The following is an 18904-nucleotide window of genomic DNA, read 5'->3' as shown; positions in this document are numbered from 1 at the left end:
AGGAAAGTGGTCAGTCTCTCACCATTAAGCATAATGTTAGCTGTAGGTTTTTTGCAGTTGTTATCAATTGAGAAGTTTATCAAGTTTTGTAGATGTTTATCAAGTTGAGGGGAAACCCTGGTGGCATAGTGGTTAAGTGCTGTGGCTGCTAACCAAGAGGTCAGCAGTTCAAATCTGCCAGGTGCTCCTTGGAAACTCTATGAGGCAGTTCTACTCTCTTCTATAGGGTTGCTATGAGTCAGAATCGACTCGATGGCAGTGGGTTTGGTTTTTTGGTTTTATCAAGTTGAGGTTCCCCTGTATTCCTAGTTTGCTGGAAATTTTTTTTTATCATGAATGGGTGTTAGATTTTGTCAAATTCCTTTTCTGCATCAGTTGATAATAGCCAGGTAATTTTTCTTCTGTAGTCTGTTGATATGATGGATTACCTAAATTGATTTTTAAATGTTGAACCAGCCGGGCATACCTGGAATAAATCCTACTTGATTCTTGTGTATAATTCTTTTTATACATTGTTGAATTTTATATGCAAATATTTTGCTGAGGGTGTTTGCATCTATGTTCATAAGAGATGCTGGTCTGTAATTTTTCTTTCTTGAAATGTCTTTAATATGGTTTTGGTGTTAGGATAATGCTATCCTCATTTGGAAACCCTGGTGGCATAGTGGTTAAGAGCTATGGCTGCTAACCAAAAGTGTGGCAGTTCCAAAACCACCAGGCTTTCCTTGAAAACCCCATGGGGCAGTTCTACTTCTGTTCTATAGGGTCTCTGAGTCGAAATGGACTCGGCAGCAATGGGTTATCCTCATTAGTTAGGAAGTGCTCCCTCTGCTTATGTTTTCTGGGAGATTATAGGAGTTGGTATTATTTCTTCCTTAAATGTTTGGTAGAATTCATTGGTGAAACCATCTGGGCCTGTGCTTCCATTTTTGCAAGGTTATCAATCATTAATTCATTTTCTTTAATAGATATAGAGCTATTCAGGTTGTCTGTTTCTCCTGTGTGAGTTTTAATACTCTGTATCTTTTGAAAATTGGTCCATTTTATCTAAGATAATCAAATTTGTGGGCACAGAGTTGTTCATAAAGCCAAAAAAAGGAAACCTGCTGTCAAGTCAGTTTCAACTCATAGAGATCCAGTAGGACAGGATAGACAGTCCCATAAGGTTTCCAAGGCTGTAAGTTACTATGGAAGCAGACTGCCCCATCTTTCTCCCGTGGCGGCTAGTGGATTTGAACCACTGACCTTTTGGTTAGCAGCCGAGCACTTTAACCGCTATACCACCAGGGCTTCTAGAATTGTTCATAGTATTCCTTTATTATTCCTTTTAATGTCCATGACATCAATAGTGATGGCTCCTTTTTCTTTCCTAATATCAGTAATATGTGTCTTCTCTCTTATTTTCTCAGTTAGCCTGACTAGAGGTTTATCAATTTTATTGATATTTTCAAAGAACTAGCTTTTGATTTCATTGATTTTTCTCTTTTAATTCCCTTGTTTTCAATTTCATACATTTCTGTTCTAATTTTTATTATTTCTTTTCTTCTGCTTACCTTGATTTAATTTGCTCTTCTTTTTCTAATTTTCTAGGTTGGAAGCTTAGACTATTGATTTTAGGTCTTCTTTTCTAATACATACATTCAATGGTGTAAATTTCCCTCTAAGCACTACTTTCACTGCATCCAACTAATTTTGATATATCGCATATTCCTTTTCATTTAGATTGAGATGTAATTTAATTTCTCTTGAGACTTTTTTCTTGACCCATTTGTTACTTAGAAATATGTTGTTGAAGCTCCAAATATTTGGAGATTCTCTGGCCATTTTTCTCTTATTGATTTCTAGTTTAATTCCATTGTGGTCTGAGAGCATACTTTGTATGATTTCTAGTCTTTTAAATTTGTTAAGGTGTATTTTGTGGCTCAGAATGTGGTCTATTTTGTTGAACATTCCATATGAGCTTGAGAATGTATATGCTGCTGTTTTTGGATAGAATACTGTGTACATATCAATTACATCAAGTTGATTGACAGTGCTCTTCAGGTCATCTATATTCTTACTGATTTTCTACTGTTTTGATCTGTCTATCAGTTACTGAAGAGGGGTTTTGAAGTCTCCAGCCATATTAGTGATTTTGTCTATTTCTCTTTTCATTCCTATCAGTTTTTGCCATATGTGTTTTGACACTTTTTCTAGACAAATCCGTGTTTAAGATTTTTATGTCATATTAGAGAATTGACCCCTTCAGTATTATGTAATTCCCTCTTTCTCTGATAATTTTCCTTGTTCTGAAGTCTGCTTTGTCTGGAATTAATACGGTTACTCCAGCTTTCTTTCATAAAAAGAAAGTATACCTTTTTTCCATCCCTTTACTTTTAACCTAAGTCTTATATTTAAAGTGAATTTCTAGTAGATATTTTAACATATAGTTGTGTCTTGTTTTTGTTTTTTCTTTTTTTAATCTACTCTGACAAGCTCTGTCTTTTAATTGGTATATTTTAGACATTCACAGTTAAAATGGTCATTAACAGAGTTTGATTAATATCTACTATGTTTGTAATTGTTTTATATTAGTAGCATTTGTTTTTAGTTTCTTTTTCCTCTTCTTTTCTGCCTTCTCTGTTTTTTGAGTGTTTTAAGTAATTCCATTTATCTCCTCTCTCTGTGTATCAATTATACTTAAATTTTTTTTTTAAGCAATTGTCCTAGAGTTTACAGTGTACATTTGTAACTAATCTAAATCCACCTTCAAATAACACTTCCTGCCTCATGTGTAAGTGTAGATACTAATAACAAAGTATTCCCAATGCCTCCCTCTTGTCTGTTGTGACATTGCTGTCATTCATTCCACTTTCCTATATGCTATAATCTCCTGATACATTTATTACTATTATTGCTTTAAACAGTTATCTTTTAGATCAATTAAGAATAAGAAAAATAAAGAGAGTCTGTTTTACCTTCATTTATTTATTTTCTGATGCTCTTTACATAGATCCAGGTTTCTGATCTATATCATGTTCTTTCTACCTGGAGAACTTCTTTTAACATTCTCACAGGGCAGGTCTGCTGGCGATGAATTCCCTCAGTTTTTGTTTGTCTGAAACTATCTTTATTTCTCCTTCACTTTTGAAAGATTATTTCACTGCATATAGAATTCTAGGTTGGTGATTTTTTTCTGTCAGCACTTTAAGTATTTCACTGCACTCTTCTTGTTGGCATAGTTTCTGATGAGAAGTATACTATAATTCTTACCATTGTTTCTCCAGAGGTAAGGTCCTCCTCTCCCACCCCCACCCCCACTCCCACCCCCAGCTTCTTTCAAGATTTTCTCTTTGTCTTTTATTTTATGCAGTTCGAGCATGGTATACCTAAATAGCCTGGGGGGTTTTGTTTGTTTTGTTTTGGGGGGCTAATGATCCTGCTCGGTGTTTCTGAGCATCCAGGATCTGTTGTTCGGTGCTGTCTATTCTTATAAATTAAGTTTCATTGGATTCTATCCACTCTCATAGCCCTGGTGGTATAAGTGGTTAAGTGCTCGACTGCTAACCAAAAGGTTGGCAGTTCAAATCCGCCATCTACTCTATGGGAGAAGGATGTACAGCCTGCTTCCATAAAGATTTACAGCTTTGGAAACCCTGTGGGGCTGTTCTACTCTATCCTATAAGGCTGCTATGAGTCAGAATTGACTCAGTGGCAGTGGGATGGCTGGTTTCATGCTGTAATGGCTGAGTTGAGTATTTGTGCCAGAGACTCTATGGCTGACAAAGCCTAAAATATTTAATGTCTACCCTTTGCAGATCCCTGCAGTAGAAGGTCAAATGATCTGGGTTTTAGTTCTGACTTTTTCATTAACAAGCTGTATCTATCACTTTGGGCAAATTATTGAATCTCTGTGTCTTTCAGTTGCTACAGTTTAGAGGAATTTAGACCTGATGCTTTCTGTTGTTCTACCCAGCTCTAGAAATGTATAATTCTCTTTGGCAGTACTGTGTTTGAGTATTTATATACATTTGAAATAAGTAATGTATTGCTTTGTTGTTATTGTTAGCTGCTGTCGAGTTGCTACACAATATTAGAATATGTTTATTTTTGATGAAGTCACTCTTCTTACCCCCCTTCCTACCTCTTAGCAATCTATTTGTGATTTGAAACTAAGGTTATTGCATTTAAGAACCTTTTTTCTTTCAAAAAGGAGACATGGTGATGCAGTGGCTGAGTGCTCAGCTGCCAACTGAAAGGTCGGTGGTTCGATCCCACCAGCTGTTCTGGGGGACAAAGATGTGGCAATCTGCTTCCGTAAAGATTACAGCCTTGGAAACCTTAACAGTCTGTCCTGTAGGGTCGCTATCAGTAAGAACAGACTCCAAGGCAGTGGGTTTGGTTTGGGTTTTGGTATTCTTTCAAATAGACTGTTTTATCTTTTGCTTATGATATATGCAATTCTAATTTTCAAAATTTCGAAGTGATTCAGTCTTGGGAGCCTTCTACCATTATTGTGGTCTAACAATCAGAATTTTCCAGCAAAAAATATTTCCTTTTGGCTTCGATAATTACAATAAAACTTTAAAAACAGTGTAGCTGTCGATTGGCAGTGTTTTTCTGTTTTTATAGGGAGGTCTGTTTACGTCAAGATATTGTTCATAGTATTCAGTCATATCCAGATTTTGTCCAGTGTCTCCAAATTCTTTTAAGGATGTTTTAGTGTTTGTTTTCATACTTGCAGAAGGTGCTTTTAAGATTTGACATATGAAAAACTGTGATAATAAACTGTATTTTTACTTACTGCATCCAAAATATTTTTATTTAAACACAAGGAGTTTACCATATTTCATAGGTTGCTCAATGTTCTAAACACAAATTCTGGTATTACAGGTAAATTCTGAAAGCCCTTCTCAATCACCACTGTAATTAATTTTAGTTTTAGGAATAAAATACAAACCAGCATATTGAAATTATCAGACATCTTTAGAATTTGTTCTAGAAATTTCACTATTTGATCAGTAGTATTAGTCGATTTAAAGTTATTTCCTAAATAAACTGGAGTGTCTGGAGAGTTTTAGGTAGCATTGCTCAAATGCTTTTTTTTTTTTTAGCAAAGGATAAAGAAGAGAAACTAGTTCTTCTTATAAAAAAAGCAAATAAAAGAAAGCTTGCTTGTCTCGATCTGAGGAATCTTCTCAGGTCAAACTCCTTTTTTTATACTCGTACCTTCAATATTCCTATCTCCTCTCTGTCCTTTTTGTGATTAAATTATTGGTTTGCAGAGTCGCCAGTATCTCAGATTCTCTTAGGAGCTATAAAGTGCCTAGGCTTCTGAAAGAAAGATAATCCTAAATACAAAAATAAGTCATTTGTAAATCACCTCTTTCTTTATAAAGCACTTCTTTATTCCTGTTTTCTCCCACAAATAACTTGAGGTTTACTTAAAATGGTCTTCAGTTCCAAAGAGTGAATTGTTTACAGAACAAGGAACCATGAGGAAACAATTTCAGTTTAATTAGGGATACAGTGTAATTCTGGATTCATTCTTTATAAAAGTAAGAGATTTCAAATCAATTAATTACTATATTCCAGATATTACATAAATGCATTAGGAGAACTTCCAAATAATAATTGTGTTTTTACGGAAATAACATGCACCTTCTACATTTGTTTGCCAACCACTTCTCCCCAGAAGATATTTTCATAAGCACACTATGCTGATTTTTCTTCCCAGCAACATGTAAAAAAATTAACATAGCAGCACTTATGAAAATACCTCGTGGTGGGGAGGGTGATTGGCAAACTAAACATAGAAAAACACATATTGTGTAAAAATACAATATGCCCCTTAGCTGTGTTATAAAGGAAATAGAATCTTATTTGAATAAAAAACAACATCTATTTGTGATTTCTTGATCCTGGATACACATATTAGAACAGCTTGTATTAGCTGCTTCTAAAATTTCATACTCTTATTTAATTTTTACATAAAGAAACATGTAAGAAAAATTAGCATAGCACATTATGAAAATACTTCATGGGGAGGGTTGGCAAAAAAAAAGTATGGCATGTACATTAATTACATAAAAATGCAGTATATTTGCAGATATGTTTGGCTCAGAGATCATAGCATAATTAGAATGTGGAGAAATGCACTAAATGAAATTTTGTGAAACTCTGAGCTTATATTATATACAGTTACTTGGTGACTTGTCATTTTAATTTTGTCTTACCGAGTTTGGCCTAATACATATACCACTATCATGTTACTTCACTGTGTGTGGATAGAGAATAAAAAGTATACCAAAAAAAAAAAAAAGGTTTTGATACAGTGTTGTTCCTCTTCTCTGAGTTACTTTTATTTTTTCCCTTAGAATTCCCTGATCTATGAGCTCTTCTCTGTTATGGTTCATTCGGGGAGTGCTGCTGGTGGTCATTATTACGCTTGTATAAAGTCATTCAGTGATGAGCAGTGGTACAGCTTCAATGATCAACATGTCAGCAGGGTAAGGAGAGGACATTTTAAGATTATTATTCTGAAAGACGTGAGTAGAAATATTTCTAATCAACAGCAGGGTCCATTAAAAATTGGAGAATCAGGCTATCCAGTAAAGCATGATAAGATCCATGCCAAATCAGCCTTTCCTTTTTGCTTTCAATGAATATCCTGCTTTTATTTATTGTTTGTTTTGTTTTTGGGGGGTTTGCTGTTTCCAGAGACAGACTACTGGTTTCCCCTTGCCCTGAGTCTTCGTGTGTACTACCTAAGTAGGAGCACTAGAAGTGATTGGCAGGTAGCAGCCACAGATGATGATTATATTTTATAATTTGGTATCTGTGTGAAGATCCATCTTGCAAATATGTAGCATTTGACTCTGAGGTTTGAAGGTTGGGTTACACATTGACATTAATGGTGTTATAGATTTTCCAAAACAGAAAATAACGTTACGACTTTTTAGATAACCCAAGAGGACATTAAAAAGACACATGGTGGATCTTCAGGAAGCAGAGGATATTACTCCAGTGCTTTTGCAAGGTAAGCAGTTTCCTAATTTTTAGTGTTTATAAGTTAAAGAGTCCTGGTGGAACAATGGTTAAGCCCTCAGATGATTGGTAAATTAGAATTAATTATAACTTCTCAATAGTTTGTACCATTAAAGATTCAACTCAAGGTTCAGCAAACTACAGCCCATGGGCCAAATTTAGCCTGCTGCCTGTTTTTGGAAATTAAGTTTTATGGGGGCACAGCCATATTCATTTCTATATATATTGTCTCTTGATACTTTCATACTGCAGCTGAGTTGAGTGGCTGTGAGAGACCATGTGGCTTGCAGATTCTAGGAAGTGTGACCCTTTACAGAGAAAAATTGCTGATCTCTAACTGAATGATAGTAGTCATTCCAAAACACAGCTTTCTTTGGAACTTCAGTGTTACCAAGAGGTGACATGAAATCTTCTCATAAATGTCTCATTAAAAACAAAGTAGATTCTCCTTTTTGACTAGAATATTTTAAATGCAAACCTGTCAGAGAACAGTGGCATGATTATTTTCTAACCGTTTGAAACAAACAAGCAAAAAATACTGTTTTAAATATATATGTATAATGCTAAGAAATAAAATCTTTGCAATCTTTTTCTCCCTATTAATAATTTTTATATTTTTGCTAGCTCCACCAATGCATATATGCTGATATATAGACTGAAGGATCCAGCAAGAAATGCAAGTATGTCAGCATACAGTTATTTGATTTTCATTTGTTATAAACTCATTTCTTTCACAAGTTTTGAAGACCCAGATAACTACGTTTAAATGATAGGCCAGTTAAGGTTTTTTTTATGCCTGGAAGAGATAATTATAAAGACTGTTAAGGAAATAATTCTTGCCAAGTGGTAAAAAGATTTGGAAAAAAGTTTTTGATTCTTTTTTAATACGCTAAGAGACAAACAGGGCACACTGTACATTAAGTAAGTTGGATATTTATTTGCAGTAAGATTGTATTAGATGCAGACTGGTGTAGTGATGATGAACCCAGCCCTTTGTAGCAGTTGTTGCTCACCAGCTGTGTCTCCTAGAGCATGTTATTTAGCCTTTCTAAGTCTTACTTTTCTCATCTATAAAGTGGAAACAGTAATAATACTTCATAGGGTTCTTACAAAAAAATTAAATGAAATAATATTTCAAGCATGTAACATCATGTCTGGTACATAGTAGTAACTCAATGATAGCTATTATTACTTTAAAATTACAAGCTTTTTGATGTTTTATTATGTAAATATTTTGAATAGGGACCCTGTATGAACTGATCTGCTTATTTGCTTAGGAGGCAAATAAAGTTTTATGAATCTAGCACATTTCCTTCATTACACTTTAATTTTATTAAGAATCCCAGAAATAAACCTGTATAAACCAAAAAAACCAAACCCAGTGCTATCGAGTCAATTCCGACTTATAGCAACCCTATAGGACAGAGTAGAACTGCCCCACAGAGTTTCCAAGGACCACCTGGCAGATTCAAACCCTTTGGTTAGCAGCTGTAGCACTTAACCATTACGCCACCAGGGTTTCCATAAACCTGTATACTAAGTTTTTTTTAATAATTATTGCTTAAAGAATTATGGCTGCTGTTTTTTCTTGCTAAACTCTGACTCAAGCAGTATCGCATGTAGATACAGTGTGTGTGTATGTGTATTGTATGTACGTATAGATACATAACCAAGGTGACATATTTGCTCAAATTTTTTTTGTAATTTTTATTAAAATAATAGAATCACTGTCGGATTTCATCATATTATGTTTAGAAATTGCCGTGCTATGAGTAAATCTATTTTGAGCATTTTAATGTTTTTACGTTTTTGGAAACGCTCATCAGAGTATGAGTTCAACTGATACAAGGATTAGGTTTTATTCATCTTTCCACCAAAAGATCTAGCATATTGTAGTTCAATAATTTATTGTGAAATTAACAGAAATAATAACAAATAGTCATTTCAGAATGGAGATTTCAGAACAAAAATAATTTTTCTTCCTTCATAGATTGCTGTTAAGTGCCGTCGAGTCAGTTGCAACTCATAGTGACCCTACATACAACAGAACAAAACACTGCCCAGTTCTGTGCCATCCTCACAATCATTGTTATACTTTAGCCCATTGTTGCAGCCACTGTGTCAATCCTTCTCATTGATGGCCTTCCTCTCTTCTGCCGACCCTTTACTTTACCAAGGAAACTCTGGTGGCGTAGTGGTTAAGTGCTTCGGCTGCTAACCAAGAGGTCGGCAGTTCACATCTGCCAGGCGTTCCTTGGAAACTCTATGGGGCACTTCTGCTCTGTCCTGTAGTGTTGCTATGAGTCAGAGTCAACTCGACGGCAGTGGGTTTACTTTACCAAGCATGATGTCCTTCTCCGAGGACTAGTCCCTCCTGATAACTTGTCCAAAGTACATGAGACAAAGTCTCACCATCCTTGCCTCAAAGGAACATTCTGGTTTTACTTCTTCCAAGACAGATTTGTTCGTTCTTTCATCAGTGCATGGTTTATTCAGTATTCTTCATCAACACTATAATTCAAAGGTCTTACTTATTCATTGTCCAGCTTTTGCATGCATACGAGGTGATCAAAAACATCATGGCTTGGGTCAGGTGCACCTTAGTCGTTAAAGTGACATCTTCGCTTTTTTAACACTTGAAAGAGGTCTTTTGCAGCAGATTTGCCCAATGCATTATGTCCTTTGATTTCTTGACTGCTGCTTCTATGGGTGTTGATTGTAGATCCAAGTAAAATAAAATCCTTGATAACTTCAGTCTTTTCTCTGTTTATCATGATGTTGCTTATTGGTCCAGTTGTGAGGATTTTTGTTTTCTTTATGTTGATGCGTAATCCATACTGAAAGCTGTAGTCCTTGATCTTCATCAGCAAGTGCTTCAAGTCCCCTTCATTTTCAGCAAGTAAGGTTGCATCAACTGAAACTATATCCTAAAGAGTGATTTTTTTTCCAAGTCAGGCTACACAAGGTAGTTCATTACATGAACTATGTGGCACCCGGTCTTCCAGAGTGCAGTTACTTGGCTTTCCTTTATGTGCTCCATCTTCACTTTAATTTTGTGACAAAGCACTAGAGGGCGCTGTATGATAAGATGGAATTTTTTTTTTTAATTAGAGCTCATTTCTAGATACAGTGATTTGTGCCTTTCTTAGACACGTGATGTTTGTGATATAAATTGTTCTTGCTATTTCATGCCTAGTAATTATGGGTTTTATTAAATGGTGTCGTAATTTCATATTGTCATTTTAAAACTTTGAGTTATAGTTGAAGTTACAATCATTAAGAAGAACTTCAGTAAAAAATAATTACACATATGCAGGTCTGTGGTAATCAGTTAAAAAGCAAAGATGTCACTTTAACCACTGAGGTGCACCTGACCTGTTTTGCTTTCAGAAATGATAGTCCCTTTTTCTTTATTTAAGTGAATCTGGACCTTTAAATAGAGGGAGAAGTGCAACATATAAAGGTATCAGTTTTGTTTGTCACTCTGCCTACTTTGGTCAGAAGGCAGCTAAAAAACTGCTTTGAGAACAAAGGAAGATAATAGTATCAGTGAATAATAATAAACAAATAGCATTTGTTGTAGAAGCAACAGCAGCAGCAGTATTTATTGAGTTTTTATTACATCCCAGGTAATGATTCTATGGGGTGGTGGTGGTGGTGGTGTTAGGTGCCATCCAGTCAGTTCCAACTCATAGCAACCCTTTGTATGACAGAAAGAAGTGCTGGCCAATCTTGCACCATCCTCACAGTTGTTGCTATGTTTGAGCCCATTGTGGCAGCCACTGTGTCAATCCATCTTGTTGAGGGTCTTCCTCTTTTTTGCTGACCCTCTACTTTACCAAGCATGATGTCCTTCTCCAGATACTGGTCCCTCCTGATAACATGTTCAAAGTACAGAAGATGAAGTCTCACCACCCTCGCTTCTAAGGAGCATTTTGGCTTTACTTCTTCCAAGACAGATTGTTCTTCTGGCAGTCCACATAAGCAGTATTTTTTGCCAACACTGTAATTCAAAGGCATCAGTTCTTCGGTCTTCCTTATCCATTATCCAGCTTTTACACGCATATGAGGCGATTGAAACCATGGCTTGGGTCAGGTGTACCTTAGTCATCAAAGTGACGTCTTTGCTTTTTAACACTTGAAAGAGGTCTTTTGTAGCTGATTTGCCCAATGCAGTATGTCATTTGATGATTGCCTCTTCCATGGGTGTTGATTGTGAATCCAAGTAACATGAAATCCTTGACAACTTCAGTGTTTTCTCTGTTTATCATGATGTTGCTACTGGTCCAGTTGGGAGGATTTGTGTTTTCTTTATGTTGAGATATAATCCATACTGAAGGCTACAGTCCTTGATCTTCATCAGTAAGTGCATCACATCCTCTTCATTAACAGCAAGCAAGGCTGTGTTATCTACATATCACAGGTTGTTAATGAGTCTTCCTCTAATCCTGATGCCATGTTCTTCATATAATCCAGCTTCTCGGACTTTTTGCTCAGCATACAAATTGAATTAAGTGTGGTGAAATGATGCAACCCTGACATACACCTTTCCTGATTTTAGGCCGTGCGGTACCCCCTTGTTCTGTTTGAACAATTGCCCCTTAGTCTATGTACAAGTTCCTCAGAGCACAATTAAGTGTTCTGGAACTCCCATTCTTCACATGGTTATCCATAATTTGTTATGGCCACATAGTTGAATGCCTTTGCATACTCAGTAAAACACAGGTAAACATTTTTGTGGTATTCTCTACTTTCAGCCAAGATCCATCTGACATCAGCAGTGATATCCCTGGTTCTATGTCCTCTTCTGAATCTGGCTTGAATTTCTGGTAGTTCCTTGTCCATGTGTTGCTGCGTCCAATTTGATTTATCATCACCAAAAGTTTACTTGCGTGTGATATTGATGATATTGTTGGAGGATTTGCTTATTCTGTTGGATCACCTTTCTTTGGAGGGGCACAAATATGGATCTCTTGTTGGCCAGATAGCTGTCTTCCAGATTTCTTGGTATAGACCAGTGAGCACTTCCAACATTGCACCCTCTTGTTGAAACATCTCAGTACTATCAGTTCTTGATCATATGCTACCTCCTGAAATGACTGAATGTCAACCAGTTCTTTTTGGTATAATGACTGTGTATTCCTTCCATCTTCTTTAAATGCTTCCTGCCTCGTTCAGTATTTTGCCCCAGTAGTGCAAATCGAAGCTTGAATTTTTTTCTTCAGTTCTCTCAGCTTGAGACATGCTGAGCTTGATCTTCCTTTTTTGTTTTCTAACTCCACTTCTTTGCACATTTCATTATAATACTTTACCTTTGAAATCTTCTGTTCAGCTTCTTCCTTCTTTCATTTGCTTTAGCTGATGTATGTTCAAGAGCAAGTTTCATAGTTTCTTCTGACATCCATTTTGTTCTTTTCTTCTCCTGTCTTTTTAATGAGCTTTTGCTTTCTTTATGTATGATGTCTTTAATGTCATTCCACAACTCGTCTGGTCTTCGATCATTAGTGTTCAGTGCATCAAATCTATTCTTGATAGATCTCTAAGTTCAGGTGGGATGTACTCAAGGTTGTACTTTCCCTCTCATGGAATTGTTTTAATTTTCTTCAGCTTGACCTTGCATATGAGCAATTGATGATCTTTGCCGAAGTCAGCCCCTCACCTTGTTGTGACTGACGATATTGAGCTTCTTCATCATCTCTTTCCACAGATATAGTCGATTTGATTCCTGTGTATTCCCATCCGGGGAGATCCATGTGCATAGTTGCTTTTTATGTTGTTGAAAAAAGGTATTTGCGATGAAGAAGTCATTGGTCTTGCAGAATTCTGTCACGTGATCTCCAGAGTGGTTTCTATCACCAAATGCGTACTTTTAAACTTCTGATCCTTCTTCTTTGTTTCCAACTTTTGCTTTCCAATCATCAGTAATTATCACTGCATCTTGATTGCATGCCTGATCAATTTCAGACTGCAGAAGTTGGCAAAAGATCAGTTTCTTCATCTTTGGCATTAGTATTTGTGCATAAATTTGAATAATAGTCATATTAGCTTGTCTTCCTTGTAGGCATATGAATAGTTTCCATCACTGACAGTATTGTACTCCAGGATAGATCTTGAAATGTTCTTTTCGACGATGAATGCAATGCATTCTCCTTCAGTTGGTCATTCCCGGCGTAGTAGACCATATGATTGTCTGATTTCACATGGCCAATACCAGTCCATTTCAGCTCACTAATACCTAGGATATCAATCTTTATGTGTTCTATTTCATTTTTGATGACTTGCAGTTTTTCTAGATTCATACTTTGTACATTTCAGGCTCTGATTATTAATGGATGTTGCAGCTGTTTCTTCTCATTTAGTCATGCCACCTCAGCAAATGAAGGTCCCGAAATGTTTACTCCATCCATGCCATTAAGATTGACTCTGCTTTGAGGAGGTAGCTCTTTCCTAGTCATATTTTGAGTGCCTTCTAACCTGAGGGGCTCATCTTCCAGCACAATATCAGTAAGACAATGTTACACTGCTGTTCATAAGGTTTCCACTGGCCAGTTTTTTCAGAAGTAGACTGCCAGGTCCTTCTTCCTAGTCTGTCTTAGTCTGGGAGGTCCATTGAAACCTGTCCACCGTGAGGTCCCTGCTGGCATTTGAAATTCTGGTAACATAGCTTTTGCCATCACAGCAACACGTAAGCCTCCACAGTAGGGCAAGAAGAAGCCTAGTTCTAGGCAAATGAAGTAACTTGCCCTGGGTCACACAATTGGATGAAGATAGCACAATTTAAATTCAGAAGTGATTTTATTTCTAAGTTTCAAAGAGCTGTTTCATCCTAAAAATCTACATACTAGAGATGTCTTGGCTCTAAGAGCCATTTCAGGTAAATATATAGCCTTTTAAAATACAAGATCTAACCATGTGTGGTTATCAGCTAGCTCCTTACCCTTGCTGGAGAAAAACTCAAGTTCTAAGTTGAGAGAATGATATAATTGAGATGTGTTTTGATGAGTACTGTAGTAGAAGTTGGAAACCCTGGTGGCGAAGTAGTTAAGAAATATGGCTACTAACCAAAAATTTGCAGTTCGAATCCACCAGGCACTCCTTGAAAACCCTGTAGGGCAGTTCTACCCTGTCCTGTAGGGTCACTGTGAGTAAGAATCAACTCTACGGCAGTGGGTTTGGTTTGGTTTTTTGTAGTAGAAGTGTACTCTGTGAGAGCATACTAGAAGAGAATGAATAAAAAGAGCTTAAATTCGTTGATTCTGTCTTACCCTGTTTTTATTATTAATAGAATTTTTAGAAGTGGATGAATACCCAGAACATATTAAAAACTTGGTACAGAGAGAGAGAGAGTTGGAAGAACAAGAAAAGAGGCAACGAGAAATTGAGCGCAATACATGCAAGGTTAGATTCCATATTTTTACTTTTATTTAAAAAGTGCTATGGAAATTTGGTGAGAAGCCCTGGTGGCACAGTGGTTAAAGCTCTCGGCTGCTAGTGAAAAAGTCGGCAGTTCAGTCCCACCAACTGCCCCACAGGAGAAAGTTGTGGCAGTATGCTTCCATAAAGATTTACAGCCTTGGAAACCCTATGGAGCAGTTCTACTCTGTGCTGTAGGATTGGTGTGGTTTGGAATCGACTTGACAGCAGTGGGGTTGTTTTGGTTTATTGAAGTTATGTTTAACCACAGTTCTTATAACTAATTCATTCGGTTGATTCTGTAGCCATTTACACTATCATGATCATTAAGCAGTATAACAACTATATTAGTAAGGTAAGATTTTCTTTTATGTATTAAAAAACCAGTAACATGTAATAATAATACTCAGTGCTGGTGAGGATACAATGAGATGGACATTCTCATATTCTGCTAATAGAAGAATAACTTGGTGAAAACTTTCTGTATAGAAATTGGATCATACTTATTAAAGCCTTAAATTCATATTTTTATATAATTTCTCTTATGAAAATATTACCTGATGAAATAATAACAGATGCTGTAAGAATTTTGACCCCAAGGATATTCATCATGTTATTTTCCAAACTAGGAAAAAAATTAGAAACAACCTTAATGTACATCAGGAGGGGAATGATTACAGAAATCAGGATAACGTGCTTATAAAGAAATACACAGTTGTTAAGTTAATGCTTTTGAGTTTTTTCATGATGTGAGTCCTATTCACCACCAGTTATTAGGTGATAAAAATAGTCATGAGAGAGAATGGCCCCAGTTTTGCTTTAAAAATTGTGTAATATTTTGAGAATCAGGAAAAAAAATGCCGTCTACAAAAGAATTTAACTTTAACTCTTGGCCTGCTGAGTTAATGATAATATTTTACATTTTCTAGATAAAACTATTCTGTTTGCATCCTGTGAAACAAATAATGATGGAAAATAAATTGGAGGTTCATAAAGATAAAACATTAAAAGAAGCAGTAGAAATGGCTTATAAGGTATGTTTAATTGTGCTGCTGGCATTTAAATATTGATATCTCAGATAACAATATTAACATATTTTCGAAAGTTTTTATTGAAGTCCATAGTAATATAAGCCCTTGCAGTAACTTTGATAGCCTCTTTAACTCATGTATCTTTTAAAGGTGTAGTTTATACCTCTCTGCTGAAAACATACTCAATTGTGTTTGAGAGTTTTTATACTCTGAAAGTCAGTTAAGCTTTCTAGAAGCTAGAACTAGAATTAGAAACAAGTATTTATTGTGTGCCTACTACACGAGGCGTTAGAGATACAAGAGTGAACAAGATATGGTCACTGACCTTATGAAGCTTACAGTCCATTGGTAAAACAGACAAAAAATACTTCAACATCACAATCTGCAATTTTTTTTTTGTTTATATGCTATAAAATCAACCAGTAGCATATTGGAATAATTTATTCTGAGACCTTAGCTGTGAAAAGGAGACATTATGCAAAAAGTTGAAGAAGCGTATTCCAAGTAGAGGGGGCAGCATGTGCATCAGCTCTTGAGGTGGGCAAGTGGTTGGCATGTTCAAAGAACTGATAAAGGGAGCTCTGTGTGTCTATTGTCATGAATGTAGGTAGAGAAGCATAAAATTAAGTTAGAGGCTTTGTAGGAATAAAAGAAATTTGCATTTTGTTCTAAGACTAATGGAAAGTTATTAGTGGGATTTGAAAGGCAAATAGAAAGCAAAGCACCCTTTTAAAAGATTATGCTAAATGTCACCTGTAATTCTTGACAAATTAAATTTTTTTTTTTTTTTGCCATTTCTATGTAAACATTAACAACATTTAACTGAAATTAAAAAGTCATTACCCAGAGAAAAAATTGCACACTATTCTTTTCAGGAGCCCTGGTGGTACAGTGGTTAAAGCACTTGGCTGCTAACCAAGAGGTTGGCAGTTTGAACCCACCAGCGGCTCTACGGAACAAAGATGTGGCAGTCTGCCTCCGTAAATATTTACAGCCTTGGAAACCCTATGGGGCAGTTCTACTCTGTCCTGTAGGATCGATATGAGTCGGAATTGACTCAGTAGTAGTAGGTTTGGTTTTTTTGGTATTTTTATTTGGTTTATAATTATGTTTTGAACCAATGAGAGAACCAGAAGTACCTGACATTGCTCTTAAAGCATGGGCTAGCACAACCTGCACCAGAATCACATCCTTATTAAAAATGATACTTCATACAGGTGAGTCAGAATCTCTGGGGTGGAGCCTGGGAATATGCATTTTAAAGAAGCATCCCTCTTAGGCATACTGCAGTTTGAGTACCACTTATATACTTGTCCTTCATAGCACTTATCAGCATTGCAATTTGAATTTAATTGTGTAACTCTTTTAATTAAAATGTCATTGCCTCTCTTCAAACTGTAAGGATCATTCTGGTTTTCCTCACACCATTACATCTCCAATACTTAGTACGGTGCCTGATATATAGGCAAGTCAAAATTGGGTGGTATATAAATGAATGAATAAACTCTGAGTTCCCTTCATGACGGTGAAAATTCTTTAAACTTAATAATAAACCCATTGCTGTTGAGTTGATTACGACTCATAGCAACCCCATAGGACAGAGTAGAAGTGCCCCAGAGGGTTTCCAAGGAGCAGCTGATGGATTCAGACTACTGACCTTTCGGTTAGCGGCCACACTTTTAACCACTACACCATGAGGGCTCCTTAAACTTAATAGTGAACTGCAAACATCATCCTGGCAAAACATAGTAAAGCTAATTAGTGTAAAATGGAGAAAACTTTCAAACAACAAAGTAGCTCTACACAGTAAGGTATATTGGTAAGGGTATTTATATGCCACCAGTTCTTAATGCAGGAAGAAGAATACTGTCTTGAAAATAGAAAGTCAAAGTTCACAAATAAAAGGAGTCTAAGAAATAGAGAAGAAAATAAGTCAATCATGAGTTCCGTCCTTGAAGGAGACAGGGGTGGGGGACCAATGGAGACATAAGAAGGTGTACAGGTTTTTCTTTAAAACCATAATTACACACCTTAAACAGACTTTGACTTCTTCCAAGCAGTCCTACTGTGTTTCTCTAGGAGGTTCAGTTTCCCGGTCAAGAGGTGTTAGACCCCAAGGTTTATCTTCTACTACTGCTATGTGCTAGAGGGAGATTTTATAATAGGAATTCCTGTGCCATGTAGGAACTGGAGACTAATATCGAAGGGGATAGTCCCCAGCAATGGGTTAGCACTCGGGAGATACAGAAGCTGTGACCTTGGTAGTGGCTCTGAGAAGCTGCCATTTTTCTGTACTTAAGAAGATAGTTACTAAATATACAATATATCAATTCTATTCCAAATTGAATTAAGAAAACAAAAGATGGCACATTCTACTTGGCTGTTATCCCCCTTATGTTTCCAACTCAATGGTTATAGAGCAATAGCTTATAATATATTGATTTTTTTTTTTAATTGTGCTTTAGGTGAAGTTTACAGAACAAATGAGTTTTTCATTGAAAAATTTACTCACAGATTATTTAGTGACATTGGTTGCAACCCCTGCAATGTGTCAGCACTCTCCTAATACACTGATTTTGAATCCATTTAAAGTTTAGACTTGACAGCAGCTAAAAAATAACAACAGAGCTTAGAATGTTAACTTTTTTCAAAACCAAAATGACTTTAAAGTATGTTAGGGCACAGTTGCATGTATTTGGGAATAGTGCAACAAGGTCATTTAAAAATAGCCTGTAAGTCATGCCTTTGATGTTGATGTCTTTGTGCTTTGATGCTGTTCATAAACATGTGGACTTTATTGTTTATTAGTACCTGTAGATTATTACTATTACACACCAGACTAAAACACTAAATATACATTTTTTACCTTTTGCTGGGGCATTTTCTCTTAGATGATGGATTTAGAAGAGATCCTACCCCTAGATTGCTGTCGCCTTGTTAAATATGATGAGTTTCATGATTATCTAGAAAGATCATATGAAGGGGAAGAAGATACACCAATGGGACTTCTGCTAGGTGGAGTCAAGTCAACATACATGTTTGATCTGCTGTTGGAGACAAGAAAACCTGATCAAGTCTTCCAGTCTTACAAACCTGGAGGTAGGGGATTTTACACTATTTTTTGATTTAGATGGAACTTAAAATTTTCATGGGAATTTTTTTTGTTTATAGAAATTGTGAATTTTTTTTATATGTTCTTAAGGTGTGGAACAGTTTTGACAGGAAAGAATCACCAACAAGATGGAATTAAGTCCTAGATTACTTGCCAAGAGTTGTACACAGAATTTAAAAAACAACAACAACAAAAGTTCTGGTTTACAGTCTTCAGTGGGGTTTTTTTCACATATATGCAATACTGAATCATTCAGTACTGAATCATTCTGGAAGCTGTAATTCCCTAAAGTTCTAATTCCATAGGAGGACCACTCTACAAC

At 36.1% G+C, this 18904-nt stretch overlaps 1 protein-coding gene across 2 annotated transcripts in view; it reads left to right on the top strand.

The window, feature by feature from the left end:
• USP47 (ubiquitin specific peptidase 47) overlaps positions 1-18904 on the top strand; it is a 148872-nt gene that overhangs the window by 103267 nt on the left and 26701 nt on the right. For both annotated transcript variants that reach the window (XM_010592234.3, XM_064288426.1), the window contains 6 exons: positions 6357-6488; positions 6942-7018; positions 7651-7706; positions 14312-14424; positions 15369-15473; positions 18362-18569. In XM_010592234.3, the coding sequence (XP_010590536.2) occupies positions 6357-6488; positions 6942-7018; positions 7651-7706; positions 14312-14424; positions 15369-15473; positions 18362-18569 (691 nt within the window). The remainder of the gene's footprint in view (positions 1-6356; positions 6489-6941; positions 7019-7650; positions 7707-14311; positions 14425-15368; positions 15474-18361; positions 18570-18904) is intronic.

Source organism: Loxodonta africana, chromosome 7, assembly GCF_030014295.1.
Source record: "Loxodonta africana isolate mLoxAfr1 chromosome 7, mLoxAfr1.hap2, whole genome shotgun sequence".
Classification (NCBI taxonomy): domain Eukaryota; kingdom Metazoa; phylum Chordata; class Mammalia; order Proboscidea; family Elephantidae; genus Loxodonta; species Loxodonta africana.
The sequence above is the reverse complement of the archived record's forward strand: the minus strand, read 5'-3'. Positions and strand labels throughout refer to the sequence as shown.